The 20132-nt window shown below is 49.7% G+C and overlaps 1 protein-coding gene across 8 annotated transcripts in view; it reads left to right on the top strand.

Moving 5' to 3' along the window:
- The window catches only part of GTF2IRD1 (GTF2I repeat domain containing 1), a 69155-nt gene that overhangs the window by 6649 nt on the left and 42374 nt on the right, over positions 1-20132 (top strand). For all 8 annotated transcript variants that reach the window (XR_008440164.1, XM_053995742.1, XM_053995745.1 and 5 more), the window contains exons 2-4: positions 14880-15008; positions 17029-17170; positions 19863-20009. Coding sequence is in view for 7 of the 8 variants with exons in the window: in XM_053995742.1 (XP_053851717.1) it covers positions 14886-15008; positions 17029-17170; positions 19863-20009 (412 nt within the window). In the remaining variant the exon portion in view is untranslated. The remainder of the gene's footprint in view (positions 1-14879; positions 15009-17028; positions 17171-19862; positions 20010-20132) is intronic.

Raw genomic sequence — 20132 nt, 5'->3', positions numbered from 1 at the left:
AGGTAAACATAATGATGTTATGAGCCACCATCTGCTGAAGAGCTGCTGCAGGGAGCAGTGGGAGCTGCCTGCTGTACTGCTGCTCCCCTGCTACTTCCTGCTGGCTGGTGTCAGATGTGTCCTAGGAGAAACACGAGTGGCTGGTATGGATGGAGAAAGGGCTTTTTCTTATGGCTTCCTCCCTCTTAATCAGCTGGGACATGAGCTGTTAACCCTTCCAACTGTTGAGGACCAATTCCCACTGGAGTGTAGTGAGGCTGTTGGGGTGATGGTAGGGTCATTGGCAAGTTTCCCAAAAACCTCCACATTGCTGAGCTGTGGACACCCAGATGTGTTGGAATGCTCTGGCCTGTGAGGATACCACAAGATGCCACCAGGTCCCTGGGTCCCACAGAATCATCCTGGCTCCCACCCGAGCAGTGGGACAACACCGTCCTGGTGGCAGCAGGGACTCCCACGCCCCCCTGGGTGCAAATTTGCAATCACTGGCATGAAGGATTGCACTTGGTCGGCAAAATATGTGAGGAACTTTGCTTGTTTAAAATGCCTTTGGGGTTTGGGTCTTAAATAAACATCCTGGTTGGGGTTTAGGTTGGAGGTTTTCATCCTGGGAAAGGCAGACGTGGGGGGAAGGGAGCTGCACCAGTGCCCTGAGCCTGCATGCACCTTCTGACAAGGTTAAAAATTAGCTTCATTAGAAGAGGATCACTGGAAATAAATTGCTCTTTATTTTATATTCCCCCTTTAGGGGAATTGCTGGGCTGTACTTTCATCTTGTCTTTCTGGGGGAAAAATGCCCAGAAACCCTTTAAGTGAAATTACAGCATTTTATCCTGAGCTAGAGTTTGGTATTTTTGCCCCCCAAAATGTGTTTACCTCCATGCCCCCAGAGGAAATTCATCTAGAATCTTGAATCATGGAACCATGGAATAGCTTGGGTTGGAAGGAACATTAAAGCTCATCTTGTTCCACTCCCTGCCATGGGCAGGGACACCTTCCACTGTCCCAGGCTGCTCCAAGCCCTGTCCAACCTGACCTTGGGCACTGCCAGGGATCCAGGGGCAGTCACAGCTGCTTTGGGCACCCTGTCCCATCAGAGGTGAGGGGTTAGCTGGGGTTCACTGCATGTGCCAGGCCCCTGCCAGCTGCCCCACAGCTCCTTGGGAGATGCCAGGCTGGGAAAGGAGCATGGTGGGCATCAGGGCCCTTTTGAAACAGCATGGCCCAAGCCCAGTGCCCCAGTGCTGTTACTGCAGATCCACAGGCAGAAGTGAGTGGGTGGTGACCTTTAACAGGACATCAAACATTTATTAAACCTGTCAGAATTAGTGTCAGGCTGTTTTGGAGTTTTTTGTTTGTTCGTTTAAAATGAGAGGGGAGAAAAAAGATATTTAAGAGAGACAAGCATGACTGGTGTAATGAGTTGATCAGGCTGATGCATCCCATCCCACATGAGCTCTCAAAGTGAAGACCTGGCTCTGGGATGGACCCAGCACCCACCTGTGCCCTTTCCAAGGCTCCTTGCTGGATCCTGCTGCATGCATTGCACCCACCTTCATCTGTGCCCCTTAAATACTTATTGGTTAGGTGGACTAATTTTTCCCCCCACCTGTCTAAAGGTTTATTCCTTTGGAGGGTGGAAGAGTGAGATCAGCCCCACTTCTCACTGGTACTGTCTTCCCACAGCCACCCACCAGCTTTCCCTATGCCACCCATCTGAAGGTTATGTGCTCTCTTGAAAACGTCTTTGTTTCTCCACATTTTCTGTTGTAATTTATGTACAATACCACTGCTTGTTGAAAACCAAAGTCTTTATCTCTGTGGGAGTTACACCTGCAGAAGTCCAGCCCTATTGCTGCCTGCATGAGGCTCTCCATGGTAAAAGACAACTCCAGTACCACCACTGTAATGCAAAAGTTTCCTCTATTTTCACATCTGTCAAGGGTGATGCTTGGCTCCCCTCTGCACCTCACCTCAGAACTCTCTGAACATCACCTGCTCGGACTGTGGCTTGAACCCCAATAAATTTTCTCCCCATCTTCATTTATTTCTCTCTCCCCTAGCAGCATAGGGTCAGTCCTTGAATATATTTTTTTCTCCTTTTGGTTAATTTTCTCTTTTTTTCTGCAAGCAAGATGCATATTTCAGCACTTGCTGACCTTTGAGTGTGCCATGGACCTAATGTGGCGATGCCAATAGACAGAGCAGAGAGTGTGTGTCCCACAGGGCCAGAGGTGCCTGTGGTCAGGGCTGGCAGTGCACTCCTGGAAAGGGCTATTTTTAACGCCTAGGCTGGTGCTGGGTTGCTGTCAATGCGTTTGAGCACGTAGGCGTCCTTTATTATTTTGAACATGATCATTCAAAATAATGTGGAATTGTCTCTGCTCTGGGGAGCTGCTGCTGTGGATGCTGCAGAATAAGGCTTTTGCATGTTGTGGGGGTCTCATCCATGTCCAGACTGGATGGACTTTGCTGTGGCATTGTCCCCATGGGGCATGGAAGCTGTTGGCAGCTTGAGCTGGCACTTTGGAGGTGCAAGACCAGAAGAGCAGAAAGGAAAATGTCTCCTGTCAGGGCTGCAGGTGAGAAGAGCAGCGGGAGGGTGACTCTCTTCCTCGTGCTGGCTGATGGCTTCTTTGTCTACGTGTGCTGCCCCATGTCCCCATGGCTCCACACTCCCCAAAACCAAAGCCACTGGTGCATGCAACGTTGCTTGGCTGTGAGCCAGGACACATTGCTGGGGTCTCTCTCTTCTTCCTCCTCCCCATAACACTGTTTGTTCGTGCCTGGATCTGGTTCAGGGAGTGCCAAGCTGAGTCTGTACTCCCAGTGTGTGCTCCCTGCCTGAAAGCCACTGTGATACCTATGGAAACCCTTCCAGCAAACACCATTCCTCTCAACCCTGTGTGCTGTGGGTGTGCCAGCGGGTTTTCTGTCCTCCCCCCTTTACTAACTCACTTTTCCAGTGATGCTATGATAGGCATTTAGGACCAGGAACTTCCTGCCCAGTAATGATTTTGCTTTCTGCTTGAGTCTGTGCAGTGCCACTGGTATTTGGAGCAGCTTAAAGGATGCTGTGGAGAGACAGGCTGCCACTTTGGGCTGCCGTGTGTCCTCAGTAGCAAGGCAATGGACATGGGGGCTGGGGAGGTGTTCATGGGGATGGAGCAGTATCCTTCCTTGGAGGTGCTGATATCTGTGGGGGTGGTGGTTTGGGGCTGTAAGAAGCACTCCTTGAAGATGTTGGAGAGATGCAAGATCACACTCAACTCCAGGGCAAAGCCTCTTCAGGGTGGCTGGGCTGGTTTCTTCTCCCCGTCCCAAATCACTGGCCCTGGGTAGAAGTTAAGGTGCTTCCTCCCATCTTGAGGAAAAACAGCATTTTGCTTTGAATCAGTTTTCGTGGCTCTGTCTGGGTCAACAGGTTATCAGAGGATGAGGCAGAGTGGCTGAAATAAATCCTATTTATGTATTTACCTGCCCACTATGAAGTAGTTCTGTGTTTACCTGCTCTGGCTGCATGTGCAGTGAGGAGCTGTGCGCAGCATTCACAGCCTTGCTGCACCCCTTGCCTTTTACTTCCCACCCATTTAAGAGGAACTGGCTGAGGAATGAATCACTATCCCAAGGGTCCAGATGTAGGTGCTGTGATCACTGTGGAGTGGGGATGGATGAGGGTGAGAGTGCTGCTTCCTGTACTTCTGGCTGAAGCAGGAGGTAATTAGGGGATTTTGGTGTTGGGGTGATTTGATGTTTGGAAATTCTCATTTTTTATCTGTTCCTACAAGTTTTGTAGCATATGAGGCTGCGTGGGTCCTGACAGGGTTTTTTGGTCTGTGCTCAGCAATGTCCTGAACTGGGGTGATGGAGAGGCTGAGTTGGTCTCTGGTGGTGCATGCCCTCATTGTCCATTCCATGCATGATCACACTGAAGTGTTCCCATTTTCCAACTCAACAAGCCCGTGTACAAAAACTAAGCTGTGAACCCCAAAAACAAGCCATATGCTCTCTGCCTTCCCTGTCACAAGGTGCTTTTCCTTTACTCAGCCCCCAAAATCTCTTTTTTGGGGGCCCAGACTCACCCTCCCTGGTACAACATCTCCTGGAAGCATCACCATCCAGGAGCTAAGTCAGCATCATGCCACCTCTCACGCAGGGAGGTTTCGTGATGCAGATAAATTTATTTTCTGGTATTTATGAGGTGCCTGAGCCAAGCTCTTCGTTTGCCTGGAGGCAAGGAACCAGGGTGCTTTATCGCTGCTTTGGCACCCCAATCCTGCCCTGGGCACCCCGGGAGGTGGTGGGTACTGGACCTTGGGTGCTTATTTCCCTGCCCTTGCATCTAAAGTAGGCTCTGAATTTGGGACGCTGCTTCTCTTGGCGCTTTGTCGGGTGCCAGAGCTGCCGATTAAGGGAAACGTGCCACAAGGCAGGTTTGCTTTGCAGGATTAAAAGCAAATAAATATTTATGCATTATGCAAAGCAGCTCTGATAAGATATGTGTGTCATTGGGAATTTGAAGCAGTTTCAACTTGGCCCTGAGATGAAGGGGTGTGTATGTCGGTGTGGTATGGGGGCTTAAACGGATGTTTCTTCTTCTGCTGCAGAAAAATAAAAATAGAGAGAGAAAAACAAGGGGTTTCTTGCTTCTTGGGCTGCTCTGGTCTTGGGTTTCACCATCTCCTGCATCCTTGTATCTTTAGCTGCAAAAATGGAGAAGAGCCAGGGAGAGAGAGCAGTGCAAGCAGCATTTTGGATGCAAATATAATGCTGGCCCCGCTCCTAATATTCACTGTGTTTACACGTAAATGCAAACAACTGTTGACTTAGTTTCAATAGATAATGTATTTCATAACACAATGGAAATGAGAATTAAGCTGGAATTTAGCAGGAGGGAACATGTGTTTCTGCAAGACCTTGGGCTCTGCTGGCCCCATGGTGTTGGGGGACACCTCTGCCAATGATTTCTCTGGTTAATCCTTTCCAAAACAGTGTGAGCAAGACAAGGGCAGGGCTGGGGGGTGCAGGTTCAGGGAGCTGAGCTGACCCACTGGCAAACAGGGGTTATAGGGACTGGGGCTGATCTGGGCCAGTTTCCTCCTTGGAAAGAAGGGCCTCATGTGCTCTGGAGTGTGTCGAGGTGCCAGGGAAGGGAAATGCTGTCCCATGTTCGAGCCTGAATGATGACAAGTCCTGGGAAGGAGGAGGTATCAACAGCTAGGTCACCTTGTCCCGACGTGACTCCAAGCAGAAACATGTGGGAGAGGACCTGGCTTGTTTTCGGGCCAGATCCTGGCCAGCCTGGAGCCATCCTTGCGGGGCACCCCGGGGCCAGCCCAGGCACCTTTGGATCAGGGCTGTGATCAGAGCCACTCCCACTGCATCTGCCCTAGGCTGGCACACTCCCCACCCCACTGCAGTCCAAATCCCTCTGGGAGCACCAGTGAGACCCTGGCAGCACAGCAAACCCCTCAAATGCTGTGCTGTCCTGCCAGGTGAAGGTACCCATGTCTACGTGCAGCTCCTCAGAGTCCCCAGAGGCAGAGGTGTTGCTGGGGTTTGCAACCAGCAACTGTCTCTGGATGTGGGTCTGTCCCATCCATCTGTCCCTGTCCCTGGCTAGCTGCCATCAGCACAGCAGGGCTTACGGCGCTCAGGGCTCAGTGTTAAAAAAAGCCAAGCCTTTGTGAATGTGGGGGTAATCTTATGCTGTACAAGCAAGATGTATTAGACATTGGGAACCTCCCCAGAGGAGCTGTGGGGATGGTCACACTGGTGAGGACACCTTGCTCCACCACCCAGTGGGGTCCCTGGAGCTGCAAAGCAGGACCTAATGTTGCTGCCCCATTTGGGATGCTGGGCAGCCCTGCTGCCATCCCCAGTGGCTTCCCTGTCTTGCCTCCCTGTGGAAGGTGACATCCCTCTCTGGGGTTGGTGGCAGCCGTGGCACCCACAGCTGTTTGGCTCTGGCAGCAGCAGTGACACTGAGCCTTGGCAGGGTTTTGCATGGGAAAAGGCAGCTTTTGGGGCTGCTGTCATGGCCAGAGGCTGCCTGGGGAGGAAATGGGGATCCTGGCTGGCTGTGCCTCCCAAGCAGCGCTGTCAGTACCTGCCTCACTTGACGGGTCACACCAGGGCGTGGGCATGCTTGGCTTCACCCAGGACTCCTCCATTGCCAGCGTGAGTCACCTGCCCTGTGCAGGGTGCCCAGTTCTGGGCAGGCATTGAAGCTGTGGGTGGCAAGGAGCCACTGGCAATAGCTCTTTACACACATGCTCCTGGCTGTGGGGTTGGGATGACCCGGGACCTGCTCTCACCTTTCTGACTCATCCCATAAAATAAAATAAGGGAGAAGGGAGCCGGGAGCAGACAGGAGTGGGAAACTCAGGGAATGGGATGCTCCCAACTCTGAGCCTCCTTTCATCCCTTTGAAAAGCCTTTTTTTTGGTTTTTTTTTTTTAATGAGTTTATTTATGTAGCCAGCCTGGATTAGCAAGCAGCCCATCCTGTAACACATGGAATACTCAGTACTGAGACACCAGTAACCAGAGAGAAGTACTAGAGATAAAATTAAACATAATGAGATTATGTGGCATCTCTGTCAGGGACCACCTTATGCAGAGCAAACTAATTGCCTGTGCAGAGCAGAAAGTGGGTGATGAGCACTGTCTGGGAGCTGGGGAGGGGCTGGTGCCGTCAACCGCAGCTTTGCAAAAGAAAAAAGCATTGGGGTTGAGTGCTGAGGAGCAAGATGAGGAGCCCAACAGCTTTTGGGGGACTCGGATGGAGCATCCTCTGGTCAGCCCTTGTGGACTCATTGTCCCCAGCAATGAGTTGCTGCTGCTAGGTTTTTGTATATTTGCAGTTTGAGTAGCCTTTTGCTAGATAATAATGAATAATAATAATAATGAATAATAATGAATAATAATAATCTGGGGCAGTGTCTGGTTAGATGGACAAGGTGGACATGCCAGTTGAGGCAAGAGCCAGGATAAGGCATTGAGCACTGTTCAGAGAAAGCAAACCCCCTGCCAGGGTGTGGGGCCAGGGCTGCAACACCAGGGGTATCATATATATGGGATTTTTCCTTAATTTAGTGGGGAGAAAAAATATTTTTAAAAAGAAAAAAAAAGCATGTGTCTGTGTAATATAAAATTCAAGTTAGGCTCTTAGTGATTTCATGGAAAACAACAGGCTTTTTATATTGGCTCTTGGGGTAGGAAGAGAGCAGGCTAGAATAAAGATTTACAGTCTTTGGGAGATTAAAGGCCCTTGGTACATTGTTCAAATACCACGAGATTAGTTTCCAAGGAGACGGATACCAGTTGCCATAGGCACCGGGGGCCAGGAATTAGGATTGCGATTTTTTATCCTGATCACGCAACCAAGTAGCTGAATGCTGTTAAAACTGGGCTTTAAATAACCCCAGTGTTAGTGTATGCACTGCTGAACCAGAGGCAGGGAAAAGAGTCTGCTTGCCTTCCCCCTGCTCCAGCACCCACTCAGGCGTGCAAGGTGGGACCCAAGTGCTGATGGAGGGGTGCAAGGGGGTACAGGGCTGGGAACCCGGGCTGGTGCAATCCCAAAACCAGCCTTGCAGGTTGTCCCATGGCTTCTGAGTTCATTTCAGGTCGTTTTTTCACTGAGCAAGGGTTTGCCAGCATCTTCTTGCAATAACCAGCAGTTGTGGTGGTGCAGGAGCTAGGGATCCTCATGGATTCATGGAATCATGCGGTTTGAAAGGGACCTTAAAGGTCACCTAGTTCCACCCCACCCCCGACATGGGCAGGGACACCTTCCACTAGACCAGCGGGATGTACCAAGGGGTAGAATTATCAGCCTGCTAATTTTGGCTTCCCCATGCCACTTGCTTCTGGGAAGTGCAACCTGAGCCCTGGCATTTGAGGTGCCGGATCTGCGTCTCTCCTTCTAGGAACTGCCAAGCAGCGGCCTTTTGTACGGGAAGAGGTGCTGAGCTCCCTGATGCAGGCAGAGTTTTGGGGCCGGGCATCCCCCTGGGGAGGGAGGCTCAGCTCTGGGAGCCGTGCAGGCACCCAGGTCCCTGGGGCTGGGTGGTTCTCCTCGCCCACCAGCCACCAGGAAGCTCATCTTGGCCTTGCTGACCCCAGCCATGCACGTGGGGCTGCTGGGGCAGGATCCAGCTTTCCATGCACGGTGCTTTCAGCATCCCTCCCTGCTAGGGTGGGAATGCTTCAATTAACACTTTTTTTCGCCTTGTTTTTCTTTAAAATTTCTTTAATAAATGAAGAAGCAGTTGCTGGAAGCAAGAGCTTCTGCGCCTGCCTGCTGTGAGATTGCAGTGTGGAAACTTGTCTGGAGCTGAAAGCAGTGCTGCTGGAGCTCACAGGCAGAGTGATCCCCCAGCAGCTGCCATGCCATGGAAGTGTTTATCCTGGGGGAGATGAGATACAGCTTCTGAAGGGCACTTGATCCTCTTCTATCTCTCTTTGCACTAGACAGAAGCCTGCTATAATTTTATTATATTAAGGTATGCACCTAGGCTAGGTTTAAGGAAATCAAGGTGGCTGCAGAATGCAATGCCCTGGTTGGAGATGGAAAGTGAAATTCCTGTGGTAGACACTTTTCTGTGTAGGAGCCCCCACTTTGCTCTTTGCTTCTTTTATAAGGGGGGCTAAACCACAGCAGGTGCCAGATTATCCAGGAAAGAGGAGCCGAGGCAGCAACGCTGGTGAATATTGTCGTGCCCGTGTGTGTGTGAGGGGGTTTTCCAGCAGGTGCCTTGGGATTTGTGGGTAAAATAAAACAGGGGAGGAGGTGTTCGGTCATGAGAGCTTGCTCTGCCCTGTACTACCCACTTGGAAGGAAACAGGCAGGGGAGATACAGGGTTTGGGAGAGGCAACAGAGGCAGCGAGGGCACAGTGGGGATGCAGGCACAAAGCAGTGCTTGTGTCCTCACTGTGCCGGTAGCACTGTGGCCCAGACTACACCAGAGGGTGTTTGCCCCCCAGCTGTGCTGCTTTCAGTCTTTGGAGAAAGGTATCACCTTGAAAAGCTGATATCAGCTTGACACCTTTCAGTCCTGGAAAAGCTGCAGCCCACGGCTTGGACAGGAGCACTCTTTGCTGGGTTCAGAACTGGCTGGATGGTCGGGCCCAGAGAGTGGTGGTGACCAGTGCTGCATCCAGCTGGGGACAGTCACCAGTGCTGTCCCCCAGGGCTCTGTGCTGGGGCCAGTTCTGTTCAATATTTTTATTGATGACATGGATGAGGAGATTGAGGCTTTCATCAGTAAATTTGCAGATGACACCAAACTGGGAGCATGTGTAGGAGAGCTCTGCTGGAGAGAGACCTGGAACAGCTGGATGGATGGCAGAGTCCAGTAAGATGAAGTTGAATAAATCCAAGTGCCAAGTCCTGCATTTTGTTCACAATAACCCCCTGCAATGCTCTAGGCTGGGGACGGTGTGGCTGGACAGTGCCCAGGCAGAAAGGGACCTGGGGGTACTGGGCAACAGCTGACTGAACATGAGCCAGCAGTGTGCCCTGGTGGCCAAGAAGGCCAATGGCTCCTGGCCTGGATCAGGAATGGTGTGGCCAGCAGGAGCAGGGAGGTCATTCTGCCCCTGCACTCGGCACTGCTGAGGTCCCACCTCGAGTGCTGTGTCCAGTCCTGGCCCCTCAGTTTGGGAAGGACGTTGAGACGCTCGAGCGCGTCCAGAGGAGGCAACGAGGCTGGAGAGGGGCTGGGAACACAAACCCTGTGAGGAACCACTGAGGGAGCTGGGGGTGCTCAGCCTGGAGAAAAGGAGACTCAGAGGTGACCTTATCACTCTACAGCTCCTGAAAGGTGGCTGTGCTCAGGTGGGGTTGGTCTCTTCTCCCAGGCAACCACTGACAGAAGGAGCAGACACAGTCTCAAGCTGTGAGAAGGGGGAAGTTTAGGTTGGACATCTGGAAAAAATTCTGTATTGAAAGAGTGATTGGGTGCTGGAATTGTCTGCCCAAGGGTGGTGGAGTCACCATCCCTGGATGTGTTTAAAAAAAGCCTGGACGAGGCACTCAGTGCCATGGTTTAGTTGATGAGGAGGCGTTAGGTCATGGGTTGGACTTGATGAACTTAAAGGTCTTTTCCAACCTAGTTCATCCTGTGATTCTGTGAAAAGTAGCAAAATAAAAGGGAATTTTTGGATGTGTGGAGAGATTTGGCAGCAGTTATGGGGCAGCACTTGGACCAGGTTTGGGACTGGGGTTGCATGAACACCCAGTTTAGGGATCAGATGTGTCCTCAGCAGATGCTTCTCACACCGGGGGTGTGAGGCAGCGTCGCACTTGGGGTCCCTCAAAACCCAGCGCTCCTTCCCTGTCCCAGGAGGGCTGTGCTGCAGGGGCACCCACACACAGGGCACAGATTAGGGCTTTTCAGGGTGTTTAGACAATTGAGGGTATTTCTGGGCATTTTGTGAGTGCCTTGGACCACAGTTACATCTGCTGCACCACTGACATTGGTGCTAGTGGAGCAGCTCACCAGCCACCTATTAGGGACACAGCAAACCATGATTTGCATGGCTTTAGATGGAGATGATGTGGCCACAGAGGCTGAAGGCTGGCACTGAGTTAGGTGTAAGGGATTAGGGTTTAGCTGGGCAGGACAGGTGGGTTAAAGCAAATTGCCCATGTGGAGCAGGTATCTCCACTGCTGCAGAAAAAAAAATGCAAGGACAGCTATTTGGCAAGTGTGGGACCATGTCACAGTGCTCCTGTGTCCAAGATGGCTTTGGTCACATCTGCTCCTCTGATAACAGTTTTTGCTTAAGCAATGAGAAGAAAAACACAAATGGAAATTCAAGCCTGGTCCCTACCCTAGCTTTTGCCCTTGCTGTGGCTGATGTGGTTTTAAAGGCTTTTTGCTCAAATGGCTCCAGCTCACCAGGCACCTCACTGATCACAACTACCTGCAAAAAAGGGACCTCCAAAATCCCTGGGATGGAGTGGGACAGGGAAATACCCTCTGAGTCACTGCCCCTTCCTCACTGTTGAGATAACCCTTATTTCATCAAGATATATACATACATACATATATATATATATATATACATATATAATGGTTTTGGGATTTTTTTTGCTGTAACTATGTTTGGTTAATTTGGGCCTCCCACCATCTCATCAGAACCACTGAGGCAATAGGTAGAATTTTCCTGGAAAAATGAATAAGTGGATAATTTCCTGCCACTGTTGTGTGGAACTGTGGGCAGGACCAGTGCAGTGGTCAGGTTTTTTTTTTTTTTTTTACTCTTTTTTTTTCTAATTTTTTTTAACCCCCAGCTGCTCCATGGAAACGTTAGAGGGACTGATGAGGCGATGTGCCTCCTGTGGGTGCAGGGCTGGGGGGCCCCTGGCCCATTCCACAGGAATTCATGAGTCTCCCAAGGTGCCTGGTTTTTCCTTTGCTGCAGCACAGGTGATTCATGAGTGAAACTGCCCCGGGGCCAAGTTTCTAATCTCTCCCAGGATTATCAAGGGAGATGTTGTAAGAGCCAAGCAGGAGATGACATCCTGTGCCAGCTGTTGCACAGCACCCTGTTCCCCTGAGATTACTTTACTTTGTGGATGAGAAATAATTAAAAAATAATAAAATTTTATAACTTAAAAAAAAAAAAAACCTAAAAATGTTAAAACAATCTGCAAATGTTTGCTTGGGCCCCATGACAGTGGTGTGATGGTCCTTGAGGCAACCTTTGCTCCTGGGGTTGAGACTTAGTTTGCAGAGGTGTGATGGGGCTGTCCCAGGAGCAGGACCCCTGTGGAACCATCAGCCCTTTGGTGCTATGCCAGGGAGGGATTTCAGTAGGACAGGCACGTGGAGCCCCAGGAAGTGGGGCAGGCTGCTCTGCACCCATCCTACCCACCTTGCTCACTTTTGCCAGCCTGAACTGCTCTAAGAATGGTTTACCCTAGTTTTCCTAAAGAGGACTTTCCCTTTAATTAGACAAACAACTTCAAGCCCTGTGTCTTAATTTGATTTAAATAAGCCTAGCACTTGCTAGTGAAGTTTTCTCCTTTTTATTCCAGCCTTTCTTAAATCCACTGTCATGCTCTTTGTGACCACAAATGATTAAAAGCTTTACTGTAATATTGTCCCCCCATCCCTTAAAATCCCCTTGTGTTACTTGAGTCATCTTTTTGTTATGTTTTGTTTTTTTTTTTTTTTTTCTTGTTGAGTGATTCTTCTTTTACTTATTAAACAATCAGCCAGGGGAAAGGGATTATTTTTGTTCCAGTCTCCTGCAGGATAAGAAGGGGATGCAGGTACCCTGCCCCATTTCCCATTGATGTTATCCCTGTCTTTCCTATTAGTTCCCTCTCTGCAGCCAGATCCAGCTTGTGGCTTTGCTTTTTGCAGCCAAGAGAGGAGCATCTCTTCCCTGGCAGTGCTGATTCCTGTGGGAGGCCATGGCTGAGCAGGTTGGTGCAGCTCTCCAAGTGGATGCAACCAGCCCCACCAAGGCAGGGACTGCTTCTCCAAAACGCTGCTAGGAGGCAACAGAATGTTCATGACATAGCAGCCACATTTAGTAATAAATAGGGCACTCAGAAACATGTACTGGCATCAAAGTAAAACTGTTTTCTAAGTGAGTTCTTGGAGGAGTGAAGAAGGGAGTGATGCTCCCTGGAGCAAGGCAGTGGCTGTCCCCAGCTCAGCTTGGTGCCCAGCATTGGCACCACCAGCACCTCGCTGTTTCCTGCCAACTGCAACAAGGCATCTCTTATTAGCACAGCATCCAAGAAAATACAGAATCTCAACTTCCCTGCTCCTGCAAAGCTGTACTCAGGAAGCTGCTTGGGAGCTTGCAGATGAAATGGACTCTTGTCTGTCTGTCTGTCTGTCCCTCCATGCATGCACAAACTGCAGGGCTGGAGCAGGGCAGATTGCTTCCTGGTGTTGCTGCAGCTTCCTGTGATGGTAAAGCTGGAGGTGCCTGACAGAGACCTGTCTCCAGCACGGGGACACCTGGGGTCTGTGCCCAGCTGCAGGACCATATGTTCAGTTTCCTGCTTTATTTTCCAAGCTAATGCCTGGTTAGGCCAGGTTCCTTCCTGTCAATATTATCACGGAGGAGTTGTCCATCAGCTTTGTTAAAAGTGTCAGATGGGTGGAAAAGGATTTTCCTGGGCGACTGTTAGTGTGGCTGAGTTTCCAGCTCTGCGATCTGCAGGTGCCAGTGGAGCCCCAGCACTGCTTGGCTGCTTTCAAGAGCTGGCAGCATGGGAAAAAAACCTGGAGGGCTCATCCAGAACAATTCCTGAAATTCACTCATTATTGTTTAATGGGATTTCTCTCCTCTCTTCATTAGCTTGTTGCAGACCCTTATAAAAGTTTGCCCAGAGGAGCTGTGGCTTTCCCATCCAGGACGTGTTCAAGGCCAGGTTGGACAGGGTTTGGAGCACCCTGGGATGGTGGAAGGTGTCCCTGCCATGCCTTTAAGGTCCCTTCCAACCCAAACGATTCTGTGATTCTTTCATAACATGTGTGTGCTTGGGCACCTGCAAAGATGCCAGTGTAGGGGAGCTTGTTATTTTGGGCCAAACCCCACCATTTCCCCAGTTTCATGGGGCAGCACGCTCTGCTTTGCTTTCAAATTCCTTCTGCTTGGACACAGATGTAAACTTGGGCAGGAAGGTGAATTTGGGGATTTGCTGTTGCCATTAAGCCCAGTGAGGCTGGGCAGCTGTGGTTATCGACTGAATGGTAAATTGAGTTATGTGCAGGCAGCTTCATCTATATTCCCCACCTTCTGCCCATCCAGCCTTGTTAGGGATTCTCTAGCCTCTTTCATCCATTTGCCAGCACATGATTTATGATCTGGTTCAAGTGCCTTTGGAGCTAACTTGCCACCCTTTATTCACAGGATTAAGACTGGGTGGTGCAATACTGCCCTCCAGATGGAGGAGCAATAGCTGGGAGGGATGTGTTGGGTGCTGGGGGTGATGCTGTCTCGAGTGTGGGTGCCCCAGCATGGGTGCTTTGAGGGGAAGACCTTGCCTTAGTGTTCCTGCAGCATTGGCATTACCACGAGTTGAGATGAGACATAAACACTGAGGTGCAGAACCCTGATGCTGTTGCTGCCCTTGTGGCTGGGTCACAGGATTTTTCCCCATTTGGCTGTGAGGGATGGAGATTCTGGGGCTGAGCCTCTTTTCAGATATGTGGTCCCTGCACGCCACCTCGTCCTGTTCCCCCTGACACCAAGAACTGCAGAGTGGGGTGATTTGATTAGGAGCTTACCATGAGCTACATCTCTCCCTTGGGGTGAAAGCAGAGCACCCTGTGACTTTGACCTGTTTTGGGGACACTTTGGGTGGCAGGCTCTCCTCTTGCCCAGGATTTAGAGTGGGAGGCACAAGGATGGTCAGCACGGTGTCTTTGTGGGGACAGAGCCATCACCCCCTGCTCAGGGCTGCCATCAGAGCTTGGGCACAGGAGTGCTCCGTGCCCACTTCAGCACCACATCATCTGCATGGCCACGGGCTGGACAGCTGGGGTGTCCCACCATGCAGCTGTCCAGTGGCCCCTGCGCTGTGGTGGCATCTCCTTGAGGGTGAGCTTCAAATGCAGAGATGATCCAGCCACTGCTGGTGCACACAGCATCGACTCCAGGGTTTAATTACAGCTCAACAGCTTCTGCAGTTACCTGCCTTTAGCAGAGGACTCATGGGGATTGTGGGGTTCAGGCTGCTGTGGCCTCTCTGCATGCCTCAGTTTCCCCAGTGTACCTGTGCCAGCATTGCTCCTGTAGCACACGATGGTAGTGGGGCTTCTGTGGTGATGCTCAGCTCCAGCTCTCTGTTAGTAACAGTGATGCATATCTCTTTCATTTTTTTTTTTTTCTATTTTCAGGTAAATATGGCCTTGGCAGGGAAGCCTTTAGATGTGACACTCACCACCTCCAGAGCTGACCAATGGAATATGGTTTTTCCCCAGAGAGACGAAATCATCACCAGCTTAGTGTCTGCCTTAGACTCCATGGTAAGAAGCCAGTGACACCCCTGTCCCTATCCCCCTCCCTCCTTTGGCCTCCATTTAGCAAGGCTGTCTGGGTGCAGGGCTGGCACACGATGCCTGGTGAGCTCATTCTGCTCTCCTCTGCTGCTGGAGAGCCCAGGGAACTGCTGAGAAATAAAATCCCTTTCCTGCTCTGACAGCCATAAGGATCATAAAGTCAGCACAAGTTAATCTCAGATGTGTATTGTTTTCCCATTAATATTTATGTTGGTATCAACTGGCTGTAGGGTGGTTGGCTTTTTTTTTCTTGCTGTTTTACCAATGTTACTGTGAGCATTTACACAACAGCAGAACAATGGCTTTTTATCTCTGAGAACAAAGAAAATAACTTTCATATCTTTTGACGTAGAATTCCTGGTGGAAACCTTGCCTAAGTCAGCCGTGCTTACATAAACAAGATAACTGTCTGGATTAAGTCTCGTGGACCAGAGCTAATCTTATTTTTAACTGTGAATGTGATCAATAAGGGAAAGCGGATGTGTAGTAACAAATGTCTAATGCAATGAGATGTGCTAAATAGCTCTCTCTTTTTAAAGTCAAGTCATATGTAATGCATTTATCCAGGATATGTTTTCCTCTCTATGCGGGTAGATGTTTTTTCATTAATACCAATTTCCTTCTCTTTGACATCACCACCCCACTAAGGAGCAGGTTCCCTGGAGCCTACACACCCCAAGCAGCTTTGATGATTTATATACTTGCCATCCTGTACAACAAATTACGTTACCATAGTTTGGCTTCTTAACGAATATTCATTATTATGCAGTCCTTGTTAGGTGTTTACACAGGGGCCAGGGAGCCAAGCTGATCCTGAAATTCAGCCTTTATCCCAGCACTTCACCAGTGACAGGCTCAGTGCTCACTGAAACCTAGCTGCTTGTGTGCCTGGTAAATAAACCACAGGGCCATATCCATGTCACCAAGCAGGCTTAGGGTTTGGATTCGTTCTGCATCCAAATCTCACCTTAGTTTTTGTGTTTATTTTTTGAGTTTGGACTTCCTGAGCAAAATACTTCTCTTTGCGACTGGGGTTTTGAAAGGAGGTTTCTTAAAAATACATGTTTTGTGGGATTTGATTAAATGTCTCCTTTAAGAAGGTGAGCAGGAGGTAAAATGACCTAGTATAGAAACTGCCTTAAGCCCACACAAGTGAAGTTCCTTGTAGGTGTGTGCAGGGAGCTGAAGGTAGCTTAGGGGGGTTGGTCCCCCTTTCTCTCCCGCTCCCTCCCTGGCTGCCAGCATCCTCCAACTCCTCTTTGGGGTTGTTGATGTGTCTAACCAGGGCTGATGCTGGGAAAATGCCCCCTTTCTTACCCATTTAAATTATGACCTGGGGATAGCATCTTCCTAGCACCAGTGCTGTAGCTATAGGAATATGACTCAGGCTGCTGGCACTGAGTAACTATTATAATATAAAAAATACTAATAAAAATGCATACACATGTGTATTATGTGGAGCAGGAAGGGCATGTTACATAAAATGGATTAATGGAAGAAGTTTTTTCCATCTCTTTATTGTTTTGCATAACTGTACAAGAAGAATCGTTCCACTAATCTGGACTTTGACCATATTAGTGTTCTGCAGCTGAAATAAGATTCCCGTGTTCCTTATTCCATTAGAGCTGGTGGAAAAATGCAAATTGTTATCAGTTGTGGTGTGGGTTTTTTGGTAGACTTTCTTTTAATAGGAATGTTTTCTTTTAAAGAAAGGCAATAAAAGTTTATTTTTAGGATAGGAAAAAGTGAAATAAAACGATGGGTAAATAGTTCTTGTTTTCCAGCTGGATATTTTTGTAGAGCTGTAAAGTCACCAAAATTTTTAGGGGATGTCATAAACCCATGAAATTCTGACATAAACCAGAACACTGCTTTTGATGGGAGTATCTTTTGACGGGAAGGAGAAAACCCCACTGGGAAATGGCAGGGGGTGGGAAGCAGGGCTGCTGCCCCATCCTGTGCTGTGCTGACCTGGTGCCTCCAACAGTGCTCGGCGCTGTCCAAGCTGAACGCGGAGGTCGCCTGCATCGCCGTGCACGAGGAGAGCGCCTTCGTGGTGGGCACTGAAAAGGGAAGGGTCTTCCTCAGCGCCCGCAAGGAGCTGCAGGCTGACTTCCAGAAGTTTTGCAGTGAGTATCCGCACCGGCACCATCTTCCAGGCCAAGGCTTTTCTCTCCTAAAGCATCCCTGAGGTGGCTCAGGGCTGGATGGCTGCTCTGCTGCCCTGCTGCTGTTTGCCTCTAGCAGTGCTGCCAGAGCGCTGCAGAATTTTTTGAGGACTTAGCAGAAATAGTTTTTCCTAGTGATCCTCCCAGGAGCAGAAGGGCTTTCTTGGTCCAAGGCTTTTTTCCTGGTTTTGGAAAAACAGGAATGGATTTGGTAGCTGGAAGTGTTGGTTGTGGAGTTGCTAGTATTTTTGAGGGATGAACAGTGCTGACAAGATATCTTGAGCAACAGCTGTGTTCCCCCAGTCTCAGATCAGATTCACCAAGTATCTGAGGGATAGCTGTGTGTTGCAAGCCTTCTGTCCCAGCTCTGTACCTCTGCCAGTTTCCAAAAAACAGTCTGGGAGCTGAAGGGAGGGTGGGAGCTGTTCTGTGAATGGGGACCTCATTTCTTGGACAGCATCATCCCCCGCATGCTAGCTACTGCTTTCCTCACTCAGTGTAGAAGCTGGAATGGGATCTGGTTTTGGTGGTGCTGAGGACACCAGAGCTAGATCTGTTCTATGGTGGGATGTCAGTGGAGAGAAATACATGGTGTTGACAGAAACCACATAGGTGCTTAATCCATTGGAGAGATTGTTCAGGAAGGGTTTGCTCTGGTGACACCAGTGCTACGAAGCTGCTCAGGTCACTGGGTTGTTCACTGCATGGCTCTACAGGAGCAGCTCTCTGCCATGGCTCTGCCCAGCCCCTTGTCCTGCTGCCCTGGGCAGCTCCCGGCCAACTCCACTATTCCATCCTCTCACATCCTGGTTAGTTATCCTCCACTGCATTCTGCAGGACAGGAGGCATTTGGGGGATGTTTCCTACATTCATGGACAACTCTGCCTTCCCTTCCCACCGCCCACAAGATGTGGATGGCAGTGGGGTGGCCAAGGGGAGGGAACTCCCTTGTGTTTCCTCAGGCTGAGAGAGGTTCAGTCTGGAGAAGAGAAGGGTCCAGAGAATCCTGAGAGCCCCTCCCAGTACCTAAAGGGGACTTATAAAAAAGAGGGAGAGTGGCCTTTCACCCAGGCAGATAATGATAGAACAAGGGAGAATGGTTTTAAGCTACAAGGGGAGAGATTTAGATTAGGTCTTAGTAGGGAATTCTTCTTTTGAGTGTTATGAGCTACTGGGATAGGTTGTCCAGGGAAGCTGCAGCTGCTCCATCCCTGGAAGTGTTCAAGGCCAAGTTGAACAGGGCTTGGAGCAACCTGGGATAGTGAAAGGTGTCCCTGCCCATGGCAGGGGAGTAGAATCAGATGGTCTTTAAGGTCTCTTTCAACCCAGACTGTTCTCTGATTCTGTGATACATCCTGGTTGATGACCTACCCTTGTGTGGGGGCAAAGCACCTGGCACTAGATCCTGATTCCCCTCTCTTTGGTTTCATTTACACTTTTGTCAAAAAGAAATAGTCATGTCTGGTTGAAAACAGAAATCTTGAGCATGGGGTTTGAGTAAAATGGATGATGCTGCAGACAGGGTGAAATGAATTGAATTATACAGGCCCAGACTCAACTCCACTCCATAAAGCCCTTACAACTGGCAAACAGTGGAAAGTATCCCTGGAAGTGCCTCTGATTTCTTGCTGCCCTCTTAGAAAGATCTGAATTAATCTAAAGCAGACATCACTTGGAGATGTAAGAAGCCTCTTATCTCTCTGGGGCGCAGACCTCGCTTGAGCACCCTCCTTTATCTGAACCTCTGGTTCTGCCTCTCCTGATGCAGGGAGGAATTGGCAGTGATGAGGATTAATGTCAGTGGAGGAGGGAGAGGCAGTACTCAGAGGATGCAGATGCATTTCACAACCTTGGTAAAACACCCAAAAAAAATTTTCCAGGACCTGTTTTGCCATGCTGTGGGAGGCATGTGGATCTTTACAGGGGTGGCATGGTGGCTGTTTACTTTGCTGTGTCTAGTTCTGTGTGTGTCCCATGTTGCTCTTGACCATTCCCTGTGATGTCCCAGCCATGGACTTTTTCCACAGAAGGATCTATGAGCTCCTTGAGCACCCAGGCAGCATGCAGGCCTGATTGCCAATAGGAGTCTGTCAAGGATGATGAAGGAATTAGTCCTTTGTCACCAAAAATCCCTTGCAAATTACTGTGGATAGAACAGCAATAATGCATTTGTAGTGTTTAATTTTCTGTGCATTTAGAGATGCAAAGAAGTCAATGCTGAAGATATGCTTTATTTGAGGTTTAATGGGGGAAATTAGCAGGAAATAGCTGGTATTACTGAGCTATGTGATGCTGAAGGGTAAAAAAGCCTCCAAGAAAGGCGGATTTTCTTTTCCTGAGAGATTGAAGGCTAAGCAGATTGAAACCAGAGACTAGAAATGAACTGCCCAATTAGTCATAAATGTTTCAGTCTGGCTGAGTGGGAAAAGCCAGGGAAAAGGGGGCAGGCACTGGATGAGTGACCCTGCTGCTGGCACCACTGCCTATTGCCAGCACCTTTCCCTGCACGTTGGGGGCTGCTGGGATCAACCCAGTGTGATCTCATCCAAGCTGGGGCCTGAGGTGGGTGGGAGAGCTGGGACACCTGTCTGCTCAGCCAGAGGCACCACCACTTCTCACTGCAGTGACTCCTGTTTTCTCCTCTCCCCCGCAGGAATCCAGCAGAGGAAGGAGCAGGACGCAGAGGTGCAGAAGAAGGCAAAGGAGTGCGGGCAAAGGGTGCTCAGGGTCTCCCCGGACCAGGGATCAGATGTGTACCTCCTCAGGAAGATGGTAGAGGAAGTGTTTGATGTGCTTTATAGTAAGAACCTTCATGCTTCCCTTGGGGAATATGGAATGTCCCTGGGGCTCACTGAGCTGCCCAGCACTGCCACCAGCTGTGGATTTCATCACCAGCCCGGCTCCTCAGCGTGGGAGCAGGTGC

This window comes from Vidua macroura, chromosome 20 (genome assembly GCF_024509145.1).
Source record: "Vidua macroura isolate BioBank_ID:100142 chromosome 20, ASM2450914v1, whole genome shotgun sequence".
NCBI lineage: Eukaryota > Metazoa > Chordata > Aves > Passeriformes > Viduidae > Vidua > Vidua macroura.
The sequence above is the reverse complement of the archived record's forward strand: the minus strand, read 5'-3'. Positions and strand labels throughout refer to the sequence as shown.